The sequence below is a fragment of the Lycium ferocissimum genome, chromosome 11 (assembly GCF_029784015.1).
Source record: "Lycium ferocissimum isolate CSIRO_LF1 chromosome 11, AGI_CSIRO_Lferr_CH_V1, whole genome shotgun sequence".
NCBI lineage: Eukaryota > Viridiplantae > Streptophyta > Magnoliopsida > Solanales > Solanaceae > Lycium > Lycium ferocissimum.
In genome coordinates, this window is record NC_081352.1 from 4,928,673 (window position 1) to 4,943,659 (window position 14,987).

Consider the following 14,987-nt stretch of genomic DNA (forward strand, 5'->3'; position numbering starts at 1 on the left):
CCACAAGAACATATTCATTTCCCTTGCTGAGGTATTCCACTATCATCCGTATGCAGTTTTTGCAACCGAAAAATCCGCGAGGGCCAGTGGCGCATGGTTCAAAACTCGGTGGATAATGGGCCCACCCCTCTACCTTCTCCTACTTAAATACCAGCCTTTTAGCAGTGGTCGGGTTCGAACCTGCGTGCACCTAACACACACATCACGGGGCGCTATGCTCTTACCACCAGACCAAGCCTCAAGTGGCAATCTCCTCATTAAATATTTAATCAGAAAACCGCAGTACATCAAATATATTTAATCACAAAAATCACAGTACATCAAATAAATATAATACATACATGTGTTTGTGTGTTCACAGATATGTGTATACAGAATTCAGCAAGTTCAAGAGCATAAAAAATCTACTTTTGGGATCACACGACTGTCGCATTAGCAGTACATATATATGACTTGTGAATTACGATCTGCTTGACTGCAAAATTCCAATATAGAGCCACTTACCAGCCCCTTTTTATCAACTGGGCAGCTACAGATGCAACTTTTGCTTGAACATAGCCCTCAGGTGAACTAGCATGTTGTATAGCAGAGTGAAAACAAAAGCTGCAGTAAAAGACTAAATATTAGAAGAACACCAGAGTAGAAAGATGTATCGTATCATTCTTTTCCCTTTTTGGGGGGGAGGGGTTGGGGGGAAATTCTTGACAAGGGTGGGGAAGTTATATCTTATAGATTTGGTGTTGATGAGAAAGACCTATAGAAATAAAAGAACGCCTAAGCTTATAAGCACAACGATTCTGTATTTTAAGGAGATAATATTTCAAACTTTTTCTCATTTATACACATCTCAGAATAATAGAAGAAAGTAATTTATTTAGTGTCAATGCAGCTACAATGTTTCACTTTCTGAGAAATCTAACACGCAAGAAAGAAATGAAGAATGAATGTCTTGATTATTCTAGCAAGCTATTGGGCGTTTAAATAGTACATACACCTATTCAAAACTAGGGAAAAAATCAGGAATGCAAAATTACAATATCTCCCATATCGATTCTAACTAGTATACACAATATTCTCAATACTCCCCCTCAAGCTGGTCCATACAAGTGTGTACCAAGCTTGTTACAAATGTAACAAATTTGAGACCAGTAAGATATCTGCAAGTTGATAATCTGACTTCACAGACTTTGTTACAATGTCCCCTGAGAGTATCTTTTCCACGACAAAGTGACAATCGCTTTCTATGTGTTGGGCATGTGAAGGGGAGATGCACAGATGCCCAGTGAGGATGTGAGAGGTTGGCCATGGTGGGTTTAAGGAGAGGTAGAGGCAAGCCAAAGAAGTATTAGGGAGAGGTGTCTAGACATGCGCATCTTCAACTTATCGAGGATATGACCTTAGCTATGAGGGAATGAGGTCTCGGATTAGGGTAGAAGGTTAGTAGGTAGTTGCGTGTTGTCTTGCTTTCCTGATTTGGTGCACCGTAGCTGTCGTTTCTGTTTCTCCTTTCATAACAGTTGTTTTAACATTATTCTTGTAGCTTCTTGTTTTTTTGATTTCTTGTTACCACCTGTTGTTTCTTGTGCTTCGGTTATGGCAATATTTCGTTGTTGTTACTGTTCCTTTTATTTTCTGAATGCAATGTAATGTTTTCTTATTAGTTGTCATGTCTTCTTCACTGCCATATTTCCTTTCAAACTATTTTGAAATGCTTTACTTGTGCCGAGCGTCTATCGGAAACAACCTCTCTATCTCCACGAAGTAGGGGTAAGGTGCGTACACTCTAGCCTCACTAGACCCCACTTGTGGGATTATACTGGATATGTTGTTGTTGTTGCTTGATCCATGAAAAAGAATCATGCCCACACATGAGGGAACGTGCTGAGATATAATTAAATATTAAAAGTGTGCTCTTTCTAATAAGTATGCTTTTAGATGGGATGGTCATACACCTCAACAGACACTAAATTACCTCAAACGAGAATACAATGTCTAGAAGTAGGCCTATCAGAAAGTGATCATGCCTAATGTACATGTGTATTCCAACAAACTGATCATGGCGAAATCCTCGACAACTCATCCTTTCCCAGGGATAATTTTATGTATCGAAGAATACAGATAATTACATTTCAATTACTGTCACACAAGGAGTCCATAAACTGAACCAGAAAGGCAATATAGTCACTGTGAGGTGGTTCCACTTACCAACCAACCGTCTATACCTTCAGGTATTATTTAAGGGTTCCCAAGACCTGAGAGAAGCTTAGCATTCAAATCCACGAGACTATCAATGGGCCTACAATCTTTCATTCTTATCTCCTCAAGAGTGTCTAAAGCGTACTTACACTGTGAAACAATTTCTAATTTGGACTGAGTGACCTCAATGCCTAGGAAATACTTCAATCTGCCAAGAGGTCTTAGTCTGAAAGTGCTGAAAGAGATGTTGCTTAGGTTTAGATATACCATCTTGATCATTGCCATGATGACTATATCAACATAAACTACCAAATAAATGCACAGATTTGGAGCAACATGTCGATAGAATAAAGAATAACCAGCCTGACTGCGAGTCATACCGGACTCTTGTGCTAAACTTACCAAACATCTAAGTTGCGCGGACTCTTCACTTTTGTTGCCACACCCGTGTCAGATTCTCCAAAAATGCACTACTTTTGGAGTGTCCGACACGCACCCGTCGATATTTTTGAAAATCCGAGCAACATAGCGAAACATGCTCGAGGAGATTGTTTCAGACCACATAAGGATTGGGGCAACAGGTATACAAGACCACTAAACTCCCCCTTAGTAATAAAATCAGGTGGTTGTAAAATCAGGTGGTTGCTCGATATAAACTTCATCCTCAAGATCACCGCGGAGAAAAGCATTCTTGATGTCTATCAGATAAAGAGGCCTACAGCGAACAACAGCCATGGACAGAAAAAACTAACATGAATGTTTATCCACCGGAGAAAATGTATCATTACAATCAAGCCCAAGAATTTGAGTATAACCTTTGGCCACTAGACGTGCCTTAAGTCGAACAACTTTACTATTCGGGCCAACTTTGACTATATAAACCTACCAAAAACCCACAGTAGATTTACCCAGGGGAAGAGAGCAGGTTCCCAAGTACCACCGTAGTGTAAAGCAAACATCCCAATCATAGCATGTCGCCATCCTGAATAAGAGAGGGTTTTACTTGTAGACTTAGGGATACTAACAAAAGACACAAATGACACGAACGCATAATGGTGTAATGATAGGAGATGATAACTAAGACCAACATAATTGGGACAAGGGTTAAGAGTGGAGTGAATACCTTTTCGAAGAGCAAGCGAAGGACTAGGAAGAGACAAGCCTGCAGCAGATGAAGGATCTGATGTAGGGCGTGAATCATCTGGACCTGATGTAGAGAGCTTGCGATGATGATAAGTCAAAAAAGGTAAGATGAAGGGGAAGAACTAAAAGGTGGTGGTGTTGACAAAGGGGTACTAATAGGATCCAGAAGGTCGTATTGGCAAGAATATTGAGGAGCAGGGGAGGTGCATATCGTTTGAGCAGGAGAGGTGCAGCTAGAATTTGTGAAGATGTCTACTAAGTGCCTCTTTGTACTAGAGGACGTCGATCATCTTCTTCTACATTGTGATTTTACTATGAGTTTATGGTGGGATATGTTTAGGTGGTTCAAAACTTCTTGGGTAATGCCAAAAATGGTGAAAGATTTGATGTTTTGTTGGAGGAGCGGGAGAAGGAGGAGAAGCCATATGGCATGGAACGTGGTCCCTCTTGCGTTGATGGTGGTTGTTTGGAGAGAGACAAATAGGAGAGCTTTTGAAGGGATAGAGTCGAGTTTCACTAAACTTAGGAGTAGTCTCCGGTCACTTATTTTCTTTTGGTGCACCCATTAAGTTCCTTATTGTATAGAAGAATGGGTGGAGTTTGTAGAGAATCATGTCCTTTTGTAGATTATTTACCTTTTGGTATGCACCTTGTATACGGTCAGTTATTTGACCTTTTTTATGAATAAAATAATTTACCTGATCAAAAGGTGCCTCTTTGTACTTAAGTATAATCAGACAAGGAAATCATCCGATTCTTGCATCACCCAAACCAATTTTCAAAATATATTGTTGATGTCAGAAATAAATTTGCCAAAAAAAGAAGTCCCAAATTTGGTCTAGAATAACTCTGAAGGAGTAGAACTGCTACTATACTAGAAATAGTGAAAAACATACCAGAAAGTAATAATTATTGCTGGAAACACTGTTCCAGCGACTGCAATCACACAAAACATTGATCTCGTGTCGGAAAGGTTAGGTGACCAACACAGGATAGTGATCAGCTTTGGGAAATTTCTAGAAAGTGAGAGATGGTTGGACGAAGTAGAGTGAAGCTCACTGAAACCCTAGCAGGTGATCAGAATCATCAAAATTAAGATGGGCTCAACGACCAAAGTTCTTTGTAAGAAGTTGGCCGGAGCACAGCCACGTGCCCGACGAGTGAGACAGATCTCACTGGAGATTTTTTCTTCTATCAAGCATGACAGCTCCTTTTTCAGTGGGGATGATTGGGGTTTATGCATAACACTCACAAAAATAGAAGATTATCGAAATAGACTCTCAATCACCGGAAAATTGCAAGGCAGTGTCTTTCTTTCTCCCGAAAATCGTTAGTAATTGTCCAGCAACTTCCCTAACCTAACTCTAATACCATGTGAAAAAATAAACACGGAAGAAAAAAGTGAAGAATGAATGTCTTGGTTATTCTCCCAAGCTATTGGGTGATTAAATAGCACATAAAACTATTCTAAACTAGGAAAGAAATCAAGAATACGTAATTGCAATATCTCCCTAATTGATTCTAGCTAATATACACAATACTCTCAACACACTTCATCTAAACAACAGCATACCTTATCAACCCTCTCTTGTCAACAACCTCAAGGAATACCCATTCCCTTAAAGCTGCATCTCGAATTGCTCCAGCAGCCTGGAACCTAGCATTTGCCAACTGAGAATTTTCTGGTAAAATAAAAGTAGCATTAATCAATAAATAGAAGAATAATTACAAGATATTATTCTGTATTTTTAGCTATCGGGAGGCCAAAGTTTCTAATTAACTTCTGAAAATCATGTATATTCTATATGGTGATTTTTCATTCTTAATAAAGAAAATATATTGTAGTGTATGTGGTTAGAAAAGTCGCAAACTCTGGTATTTCTATAACAGCAAAACAGAAATACAAAAATAGACAAAAGCAACATAGATATAGCCCCCAAGGAATTTTAGAAATTTTTATAAGTAGCTCCACAGAATATTTTTGAACATTTAGACTATCTTTGCTAGTCAACAAAGAGAGAGAATATAATGTGTGAATGGGTGACTATACATATCTAACAAATCATTGGCGAGCTAAAATTTATCCCAATGTTCTCCTTTTGTATTCTCTTTTTGGTTGTCAAGATTTACGTCATGAGCTACTTTCCACCCAAGCCCCTTAATTTGTTGGTATCTCTCTTAGTGCCTTGTGCCAATCTATGTTGCTCAGACACTTCAAAATCCTTGCCGCACCCGTGTCGACACAACATGGGTTTGGGTGTGGGTATGGGACCATACCAGATTCAATGTTATCAAAAGCACAAAAAAGCTTTAAGGTCCTTTGGGGCTTTAAACGCAAAGTGCAAATAAAGCGGGCTTTGATGGGAAAAGGCGCAAATTGAGAAAAACACACACACACACACACACACATATATATATATATATGTTTAATCCAAGACTAATAAGAATAAGTAGGAATAACATGTATATGGACAAAGAAATTGGAAAAACAAATATGATAAAGTGAAATATTGTTTAGTGTCGCCTCTTCAGGAGAGGCTCATTTACATTTTGCAAGAAAAAGTACGTCTCCGAGCCTTGATGACAATAGTGAAGCGCACATTTAATGAGGCAAAGCGCTCAACATGTTTTGCGCCTCACTTCAGGGCTTAAGCGTGCTTTAAGCGCGCCTTTGACAACACTGGTCAGATTTTATAACTTATGTTGGATGCTTTGACTACATCTATGACCGAGAATTATATATTGATTGGCTATTGGTTTGATTTTTGGGTATATATATAGTATGAGAATGTTTTGTAATTACACAAGATATCTTATGAATAAAATATTAGGTGCTTATAAAAATTATATTTTATTAGTTTTAGTTCAAGGCAGTGGGGAGATTGACGATGATGTCACACATCGTATTAGGGCAGGGCGGATGAAATGGAGGCTCACCTCCGGAGTGCTATGTGATAAGAAGGTGCCACCACAACTTAAGGGCAAGTTCTACAAAGTGGTAGTTAGACCGACCATGTTGTATGGGGGCGGAGTGTTGGCCGATTAAGATCTCTCACGTTCAAAAGATTAAAGTTGCCGAGATGAGAATGTTGAGATGGATGTGTGGGCACACCAGAGTGACAGATTAGGAATGAGGCTATCCGGACAAGGGGGAGTGGCCTCGGTGGAAGACAAGATGCGGGAAACGAGACCGAGATGGTTTGGACACGTGAAGAGAGAGACACGAGATGCCCCGGTGCGGAGGTGTGAGAGGTTGGCCGTGGATGGTTTCGGAAGAGGTAGGGTAGGCCGAAGAAGTATTGGGGAGAGGTGATTAGGAGATATAGCGCGATTCTACTTCCACGAGGACACGACCTTAGATAGGAGGGTATGGATGATTCGGATTAGGGTAGAAGGCTAGTAGATAGTAACGTTTATCCTTTCATATTAGTAGTCACATTATCGCGATATAAGTTCTTGTGCTTTGATTTACTTGCTACTATTTGTTATCCCGTACTTTGATTATCTTATTTTATCCGCGATAGCATCGCTCCTTTACAAATCGCTTCATCATGGCTTAGTCGCTTTAGTTATTTGCATTTCCATATCGCTTTGAATCTCTTGGCCTTATCTCGACCTCTTGTTATGCTTTTATGCTTTGCTTTCTATCGAGCCGAGGGTCTTTCGGAAATGTACCGTCCTACCTTGGTAGTGAGTCGTCCGCGTACACTCTACCCTCCCCAGACCTCACGTTGTGGGATTTCACTGGGTTGTTGTTGTTGTTGTAGTTCAATAGCTTTAATTAATCAGAGATATGTCCTTTATATATCGTAATATACATCATACTAGCACTCGGATCCATACTCTCAAATCCTAAAATTTATGTGATGAAGAATCTGACCTTTAGATCCCACTCGTATCGGATACACGCACGAATCCGAGCAACTTAGGTGCCAATACCCGTCGCAAGCAAGCAAGGCCCATAGTGCCCATACGCAAACAGCGTCAACGTAGCCAATGCCACATGAGTCCTCAGATGCCCCATAATAAGGCCACAACCTTACTAAGAGCCACTTAATCCGAATTGTTCCACCTGGCCACTACAAGTTACTCAAAGTACTTGCCCTGGGTCTTAGGGTCATTTCGTTGTAAATAGCTTTTTTTTTTTTCCTATTGAGCGTCTTTAGCCATCTTTTTAATTTACTGCTACAGCTTCTGTTTGGTTTTTTTTCCCAAACATAAAAGTAGTCGGAGTCATCAAGCAAACAAGAATCTCTTTTATCGGCAATCCCCCTAACACCACATGCCTACTTTTGTATTGTAAGATTTCACTCAATCGATCTACATTCACTTCTCGGTTTTTTTTATCAGGTAAATTTTTCATTTATAATAACAAGGCCAACATGGCCGTGTACAAGTGGTATACCAAAAAAAGGAGAAACCTACAAAATATAGCTCTCTCCAAAAGACACCCAATCCTCTCTACAAACAGGAACTACATGGGTGCACCAAAAGAAAATAAGGGATCAGAGGCTACTCCTCAATTGAGCAAAGCTCATCTCCACCCTTTCAAAAGCTCTCTTATTTCTTTCTTTCCAAATGACCCACATTAAAGCAAGAAGAGTGACATTCCAAGTCTTGTGCCTTCTTCTCCAAGCTTCACTCTTCCAGCCAAACATCGACTCCTTCAAGCTAGGCATTACCCAAGAGACGCCAAACCACCAAAAGATATCCTTCCATAACCTCTCTCTTTTGTGCTCGGCTTGATGCTATCTCAGATGTCCATTCAAAAAGAGCTATTGGGGGCAGCCCTACTAATTCGTATTCGTCTGGCTAATTTGCAATGTAATAGAATATGGTCCACATCTCATCTCGTCTTACAAAGGAAAGCATCACTACATGCAAACAACTCGCATTTCTAAGGTTCTCTCACACGTCAAAATCACCTCTCTAAAAGAGCTAGCCATGCGAAGAAGCACACCTTCCTTGGCACCTCAGGGATACAGACCGAGGCATGTGGGAACTAACCTCTGTCCTAACCAAGAGCTTCTCATAGAATGACTTAACTGAGAACGAATTATTATTACCCAGCTCCCAGCTCAAAGCATCTGGTCCGTCACTTGGCACACAATGCTTTTGGAGGTAAATCTAGCAATCTTTGAAGCTCGGTCACCTCCCAATCCTGAAAATTCCTCCTAAACCTCAAATCTCAATAAGACCCGTCCCTTTGTGTCCCCCTAACTTGTTGAACGAACAACTCCCTTTGGCAAGAAACCCTATGTAAAACCGGGAACTCATCCTTGAGCACAAACCTCGACACCACTTTTGCCCCAAAAATCTAACTCTACTCCCATCCCAAGCCTTAAAAATAAATGGTATCTATAAAATCATCCCACCCCTTCATTATATTCCTCCACACACCACACCCGAAACGCATTGTGATCACATTTGTTCTCTATCCCCCTTCCATTACGCCATATTTATCTACAATCACCCCTCTCCATAAAGAATCTCCATCTACCCCAAATCTCCACAACCATTTACCCAAAAGTGCTTTGTTAAAAGCCTTCAAGTCCTTTCCAGAAGAGGGGTCGTCAACTATGTTCCAGATGTTTTTTTTGTGAAACTGAAGCAGAGACTATTAATCATCTTTTCTTACACTGTAAAGTGGCAGAACAACTTTGGCAGATTTTTCTTAATTTGAAGGTTCTAAAATGGACAATGCCAAGGAGTACAGTTGAAGTGAAGTTCTAGCTTGCTGGAACAGAGATGGGAATCTGTCAGGACACAGGGAGAGATGGAAGATTGTCCCGGCCTGCATCTGGTGGACAATATGGAAGGAGAGGAATCAGAGATGTTTTGAAAATAAAAGTATCACTTTCCAGAAGTTAAAAATGAACTGTCTAGTGTTTTTCTATTTTTGGTGTATTCATGAACTCCCTCAGGAGGGAGAGGACATAGCTAAGATTTTAGATAGCTTATGAAGGAATAAGTGGTAGGTTTTGCTTTTGTGACTACTTGTAATTACTACTGAAGGACACTATTGGTGTATTTCTCTGTTCATAATAGAAAATAGAAATGTTAACTGTTCCAAAAAAAAAAAAAAAGCCTTCAAGTCCTTAACCCCTTATTTCACAACTTCCTCGTGACTTTACAGCATTGCACGTGATTGCAGCCCAACGAATTGTTAGGAGGAAACAAGAGCACAGTTGTTTTGCGTCACATTACTTTTCCACCTTAGCCAAGGAAGCTTCGAATAACATTATCGTTAGTTATGGAAATTTACTATACTCACTAAGCCAAAAAAGTTTGACGTTCATTCCATCAAGATGCATCTAAATGACAAAATATCTCTCAGTATCCCTGTTATCGGTGACAAGCCATTAACTAGTAAACAAGTCACTCAACCACTCTACAACTAAGACATAACTGACATTAAGAAATCATATAGCTTGCTCTATAGATATGGAAGCTCATCGAATTTAGCAACTTTGTTTCTGATAGACACAAGGAAAGCGAACTTTCTCATCCATCAAGGCAAAAACATGACTATAATAGGAAATTTTACTCCTCTAGAAAAATGGTTATCATTTCATATGCTTGCCTTTTAATGTTTCTTGAAACAATGCAACGGTGATAGAGTGAGCCTGAACTTTGAAACTTGTAGACAGCTATGAAGAGGGTGATTATAAAGACCTACCCAGAATATATTTGCATGCCTGGTAAGGCCGAGGAGACTGGTTAAGTGACAAAATGGTTTGCTCAGCTGCTGCTGGATTCATATGCATCTGCCAAAAGGAAATAGAGTTCTAAGTTGTTCTTTAAAACTTAAAATCCAAGCGAAATGGCCACTAAAAAAGAAGTTACAGAAAAAATGTAGAAGGCATGTATCCACAGGAAAATCGTACAGTCAAGTCCTACAGTAATTGTTATGAGCTAGATAAATAACCCCTACAGTTCCATAATGTTTTGAGGAACCAAACTCTCTATATGGTCCACACATAAATATTTCTGATAATTAATACTTTTAATACAAGGGTTTCAAGATACCCACGTGCCGACACATAATTCTGTGCATATGTAAAGGGATACCTTTAATGTAGTCTATGGAATATAACCACTACGATTTTAAAAAAAGGGGACAAAAAGAGTTATTCCATCCATCCTACTTTATAAATTGTTGTTTGACTTGACACGGACTTTAAGATATTAACTTGACTTATATCAAAGTAGTAGTAGTGGAAGAAATATTAAAGTAATGGTTGAAAGTTAATCAATATAGAAAATATCACATCAATGTTGTAGTTTGATACCTGAATAGTCAAATGAATCTGAATTCTAGAAAGCTGTGAAAGTCATATATATAGAATAATATTATTAACAGGATGATGTTCTGGACGTCCCAAAAATGGAAAGAGTGCCATATAAACAGGGAGAAGGAGAGTATTATTTACATAACTGTCCAGGACACTTGTTAGAACAAAAGCTCAACACCACATGATGAGTAAGAAGGTAAACCAATTTTTCAGTTAAGTCTCCCTTCACTTCTAAGATCCTTAAAAGTATTAACACGAACAAAATTATATGCTAAAAGGAGGAAGAAAGTGTTTCTTTATGCAAGATACTGCAGAATAAGCTCAATGCTCCTTCGTACAACAAAATGTAACAAATCTTAATAGCCACTAGCACGCAAAGAACAGGGGAAAGACTTAACAGAACCAGATTAGCAGTAGAAAAAATCTGATCTGATGTGCTTGCAAGACAGGAAAAACTGAAGCAGAAATAAAGACACTAAAGAAAGCCAGTTTATTAAAAAGCCTGCTTATGAGAGAGTTCACCTGCTAGCTCTGCCACATTCTACATACATATCCAATAAAGACTACCATCTAATAAAATTTATAACTAGAAAACTGCAGTATGGACTTTGCAAGTTCCAACCACAGATAGCATGAAATTAGTGTTTTTCAATTTGTGATGCATTGAGGTTAAAATACTTGCCAATGCTGAAACAAATTCCAGATGTCCGCATTTGTGATTTGATCTAAATATAAATATGATTATCAGAACAATTATCAGGTAAATTACATGGCACCAAGAATCATTTCTGGAACCTATCAGCAACAAAAGCGAATAGAATGGGATGGGAGCCCTATGGATTATCAGCAGAAGGCCAAATAGTTAACAATTGAACCACTCAACAGAGGCAGCAGGAGCAACAACAAAGATCTTCCAGGTCATCCATACCATCAAATTGGGATTAAATTAAATGGCTATTGCAGTGAAACCCTTCCAAATCATAATGAACAAGTAAAACTGCTTCCATTGCAGGTTATAGTGTGTTAAACTAAGCTCTAAATTCAATTTTATTAGGCATCAGAATTATACATCATCCATACCACAACTATAAATTCTTCAGATAAATACAACTAAACTAAATTTAATAGTTCTCAACTAAAGGTGGCACAAACCAAATTTTTAGCACTCACTCAGAACTTGCCATCCAGAAGTCCTTTTTCTAGAAGTTGAACCTTGCAGCATGTGTATTGGAGCATTTGATTTGGTAAAAAGAAGTTACTCGGATATTGTTCGGAAAATCACTTTGTTCCTCAGGATCAACTCCTGGTTGCTAAAAGCAGTACATACCTACAACAGTACGTGCCTATACATCTTGACTTTACAGTCGCAGTAGAACATGGTGATAAGTTCGCACTTTTTCAACTTATTCATATTTTTTGTTCAATTTTAAGCTTCTTTAAGTACAATTTAATAGCCCAAAACTAACTTAATTTGGTTGTTTTCTGTGTTTGAGCTCAAAGGAAGAAATGAATCAAAATAGCTGAGAAGAGATGAAATCTGGAGCAAAGATGTGAAGTGGCAGAAGGTTGAGGATTGCAGACCAATCATGCAGACGATTGGGAATGAATTGTGGAGCTGATTCTGGGAACTCAAAAATGCTGAAAATTGGCTATATGCTGAAGCATGACAACTAAACTAATAAAGCAAAACGTGAAGAGATTGGGAATCGTCTCCACGATTGGAAGAACCCAGGTGATGGCCAAAGTCTGTTAGAGTCTGCCCAGCTCCATGAATTACAATAGTGGAGCAGTTTCACTCCAGGATTTCTACCTGAACCTGAAGACCAAGGACCAAACGTGGAGCCAGTGTCCAATCGTCTCCACGTTTAAGCTCAGCAGGGGTAATTTTGTCCAATAGTTTCAGCTCCTATAAATAGTAATGTAGGTCATTTTTTATTATTATCTAGAAACCTCGGGAGTAGAATAAAGCGGCTTTGCATACTTTGGAAGGATTTGGAGGATCAATATTATTGTGTTTGACTTTTCTTACCTTCTTAAGCTTAATTATTATTATTATTATTTTTATATTTTTTTTTTTTTTGTAATTTCTCTTTCTATTATGAGTAGCTAAGCATTTTAAAACTGGGGTTGTAAACCACCCCTGGGTTGTGAACTTGATGCATTAATATAAACAAGCTCGTTTATGATTGTGTTCAATATCATCTAGCTAATTTTTTGCTTATATTATATAATAGTGGTTGCAAACATTAAATTATGCCCTAAATGTCTTGATTCTCACTTGACGAAGAGAAATTAGGATTGATTATATTAACTAACAAGAAATTAGGCTAATTGAAAGGTCAATTAGTTCTAATGAAAGGGACTGAACTAGAGACAGGAATATCCCACTTGGGCAATTTAACCAATTGATCTTAAAGCAATCCTCTTGACTCAAGAGAGTTAAAACTTGGACTAGGCCACTCAATATTGAGTGGGTAATTGAGAATTGGTAGTCATCGCATCCACATCAACTAAGCAAGCTTGGCCAAAAATATCCACTAGATTTACATCTAGGTTAGGTATATAATCCTAGGTTTTCTCATCATTCGAATACAACATGCTTTAATTTTCCGCACTCTTAAGTATTTGATTAATTGTCATTAGTCTTAAGTTAGTAGTTTTAATACATTTGAACATATTTAAGGGGATAAACTAAGTTTGCTAGTTCCACACACAATAAAGTCTAATGCTCAAACTGCCACTTGCGAGTCACTACATTTCCTAAAGGGTGTAATTTGAGCATATCAAACTGTATGCATGAAAAATGCCATAGCAGTTGAATTGATTTCAGATATGGGAATACCACCATTCTCTTTGCTTGCAAGAATCTGGAAGCTACTAATCTTTTTGCAATACCAATATATATACTTGCACATCAATACTTTTCTTTTTGGGTATTTTTCTTTCTTTTGCAAGCACATTAGAACCTATTACTCCCTCCGTCCGTTTTTACTTGTCCAAAGATACTAAAAATAGATGTCCACTTTTACTTGTCTAGTTTGGAAAACCAAGAGATAATTACCATTTCATACTTATTTTACCCTTATTATTAATTATTGGGTTGGATACTTCAAGGAATTGTTATTAGTTGCATAGCTTTTAAAGTATGTTTGATTGATTTCAGCTAGTAGATGACTTAGTAATTATTAGGGGTGATATAGTAAAATTGTCATTCTAGTTATGGCTCCTTAAGGGGTATGCCAAGTCCAATGGCACAGCCAGGAATTCAAAAAATAGTTCTTATGCCAAAGGGGATTCAACAACTTATGTATAAAAACAAAAAAATCATCTTTACTGTATCCATGTAGTATAATTTTACAGCGAAAGGGGTTCAATTGAACCCCCTTGCACCTTTTTGGCTCTGCCCGTGGACAAGTAAAAATGGACAGAGGAAGTAGTATCCACTTGTTTAATACTATTAAGTATTTTCTATTTCTCAATTCTCACAAAAGCAAAACAAAAGGAGAAGTGGAGCAGATGAACAAGAACTAGTTAATTATAGTTTTATCTAGGCAATCAATCAAATGAGATGGAATTAGACCTGAATAGAACTACAGGCGAATTCGATTGCTTGCATGGTTGCTTGAAGCTGAGCCAAATCGGCATTCTGATAGCCTTGATGCATCTGAAATCAAACAACACTAACATAGAAATGAGTGTGTCGATATACATAGAAAACAGTACAACATAGATGCGAAACTTGGGCATACCGTGATGAATGTCTGCAAAAGAGAGAGAGAGAGATGGGAAACCGCTGGAAAGAGTGAGAAGGGTCAGTGGGGGGTTTTGGAGGCGCACTTTAACAAATCCTGATGATTTACGAAATTCTACAAAGGAAGGAAGATTTTGGAAACGGGCGATACAAAAGATGACTTCCTTATTGCAATCTTCACTTAATGTCACTTACTTGGAAGATTTAAGTTTTGGTGACAAAAAAGTCTGATAATTAGAAATGGTGAGTAAGTTTAACCACCAAGGTCAAACGTTCTTAAAAATGTGATTAACTAAAATTGGGACTGAATTATAATTTTTAAAACTTATAATCTTTTACAAAATACACAAAAGCCCATACACATTATACAAAAACTTCTTTTCCAACCTTATTAACAATACTATACAAAAACTCCATCCAACCCACTCCCCCCCACGATCCCAACTACTTGTTCATCTTATTTCAAAAAAAAAAGCGTTCCGTCCGTTTCTCTCTCTCTCCGTTCGCAAAACCAGGTGACCACCATTGTTGTCGTTCTTCCTCTCTCCACACCCCTCTCCATTTCTTTTCTCTCTATTCTTTGCTTATTCTTCTCTTAAATT

At 38.3% G+C, this 14,987-nt stretch overlaps 1 protein-coding gene across 11 annotated transcripts in view; it reads right to left on the bottom strand.

Moving 5' to 3' along the window:
* Window positions 1-14,576, bottom strand: part of LOC132036141 (uncharacterized) — a 57,893-nt gene extending 43,317 nt beyond the window's left edge. For all 11 annotated transcript variants that reach the window (XR_009409520.1, XR_009409522.1, XR_009409521.1 and 8 more), the window contains exons 1-5: window positions 14,384-14,576; window positions 14,215-14,298; window positions 10,019-10,106; window positions 4,913-5,021; window positions 505-603 (exon numbers count right to left, since the gene is read on the bottom strand). Coding sequence is in view for 4 of the 11 variants with exons in the window: in XM_059426395.1 (XP_059282378.1) it covers window positions 505-603; window positions 4,913-5,021; window positions 10,019-10,106; window positions 14,215-14,298 (380 nt within the window). In the remaining 7 variants the exon portion in view is untranslated. The remainder of the gene's footprint in view (window positions 1-504; window positions 604-4,912; window positions 5,022-10,018; window positions 10,107-14,214; window positions 14,299-14,383) is intronic.
* Between the last annotated feature and the right edge of the window lie 411 nt (window positions 14,577-14,987).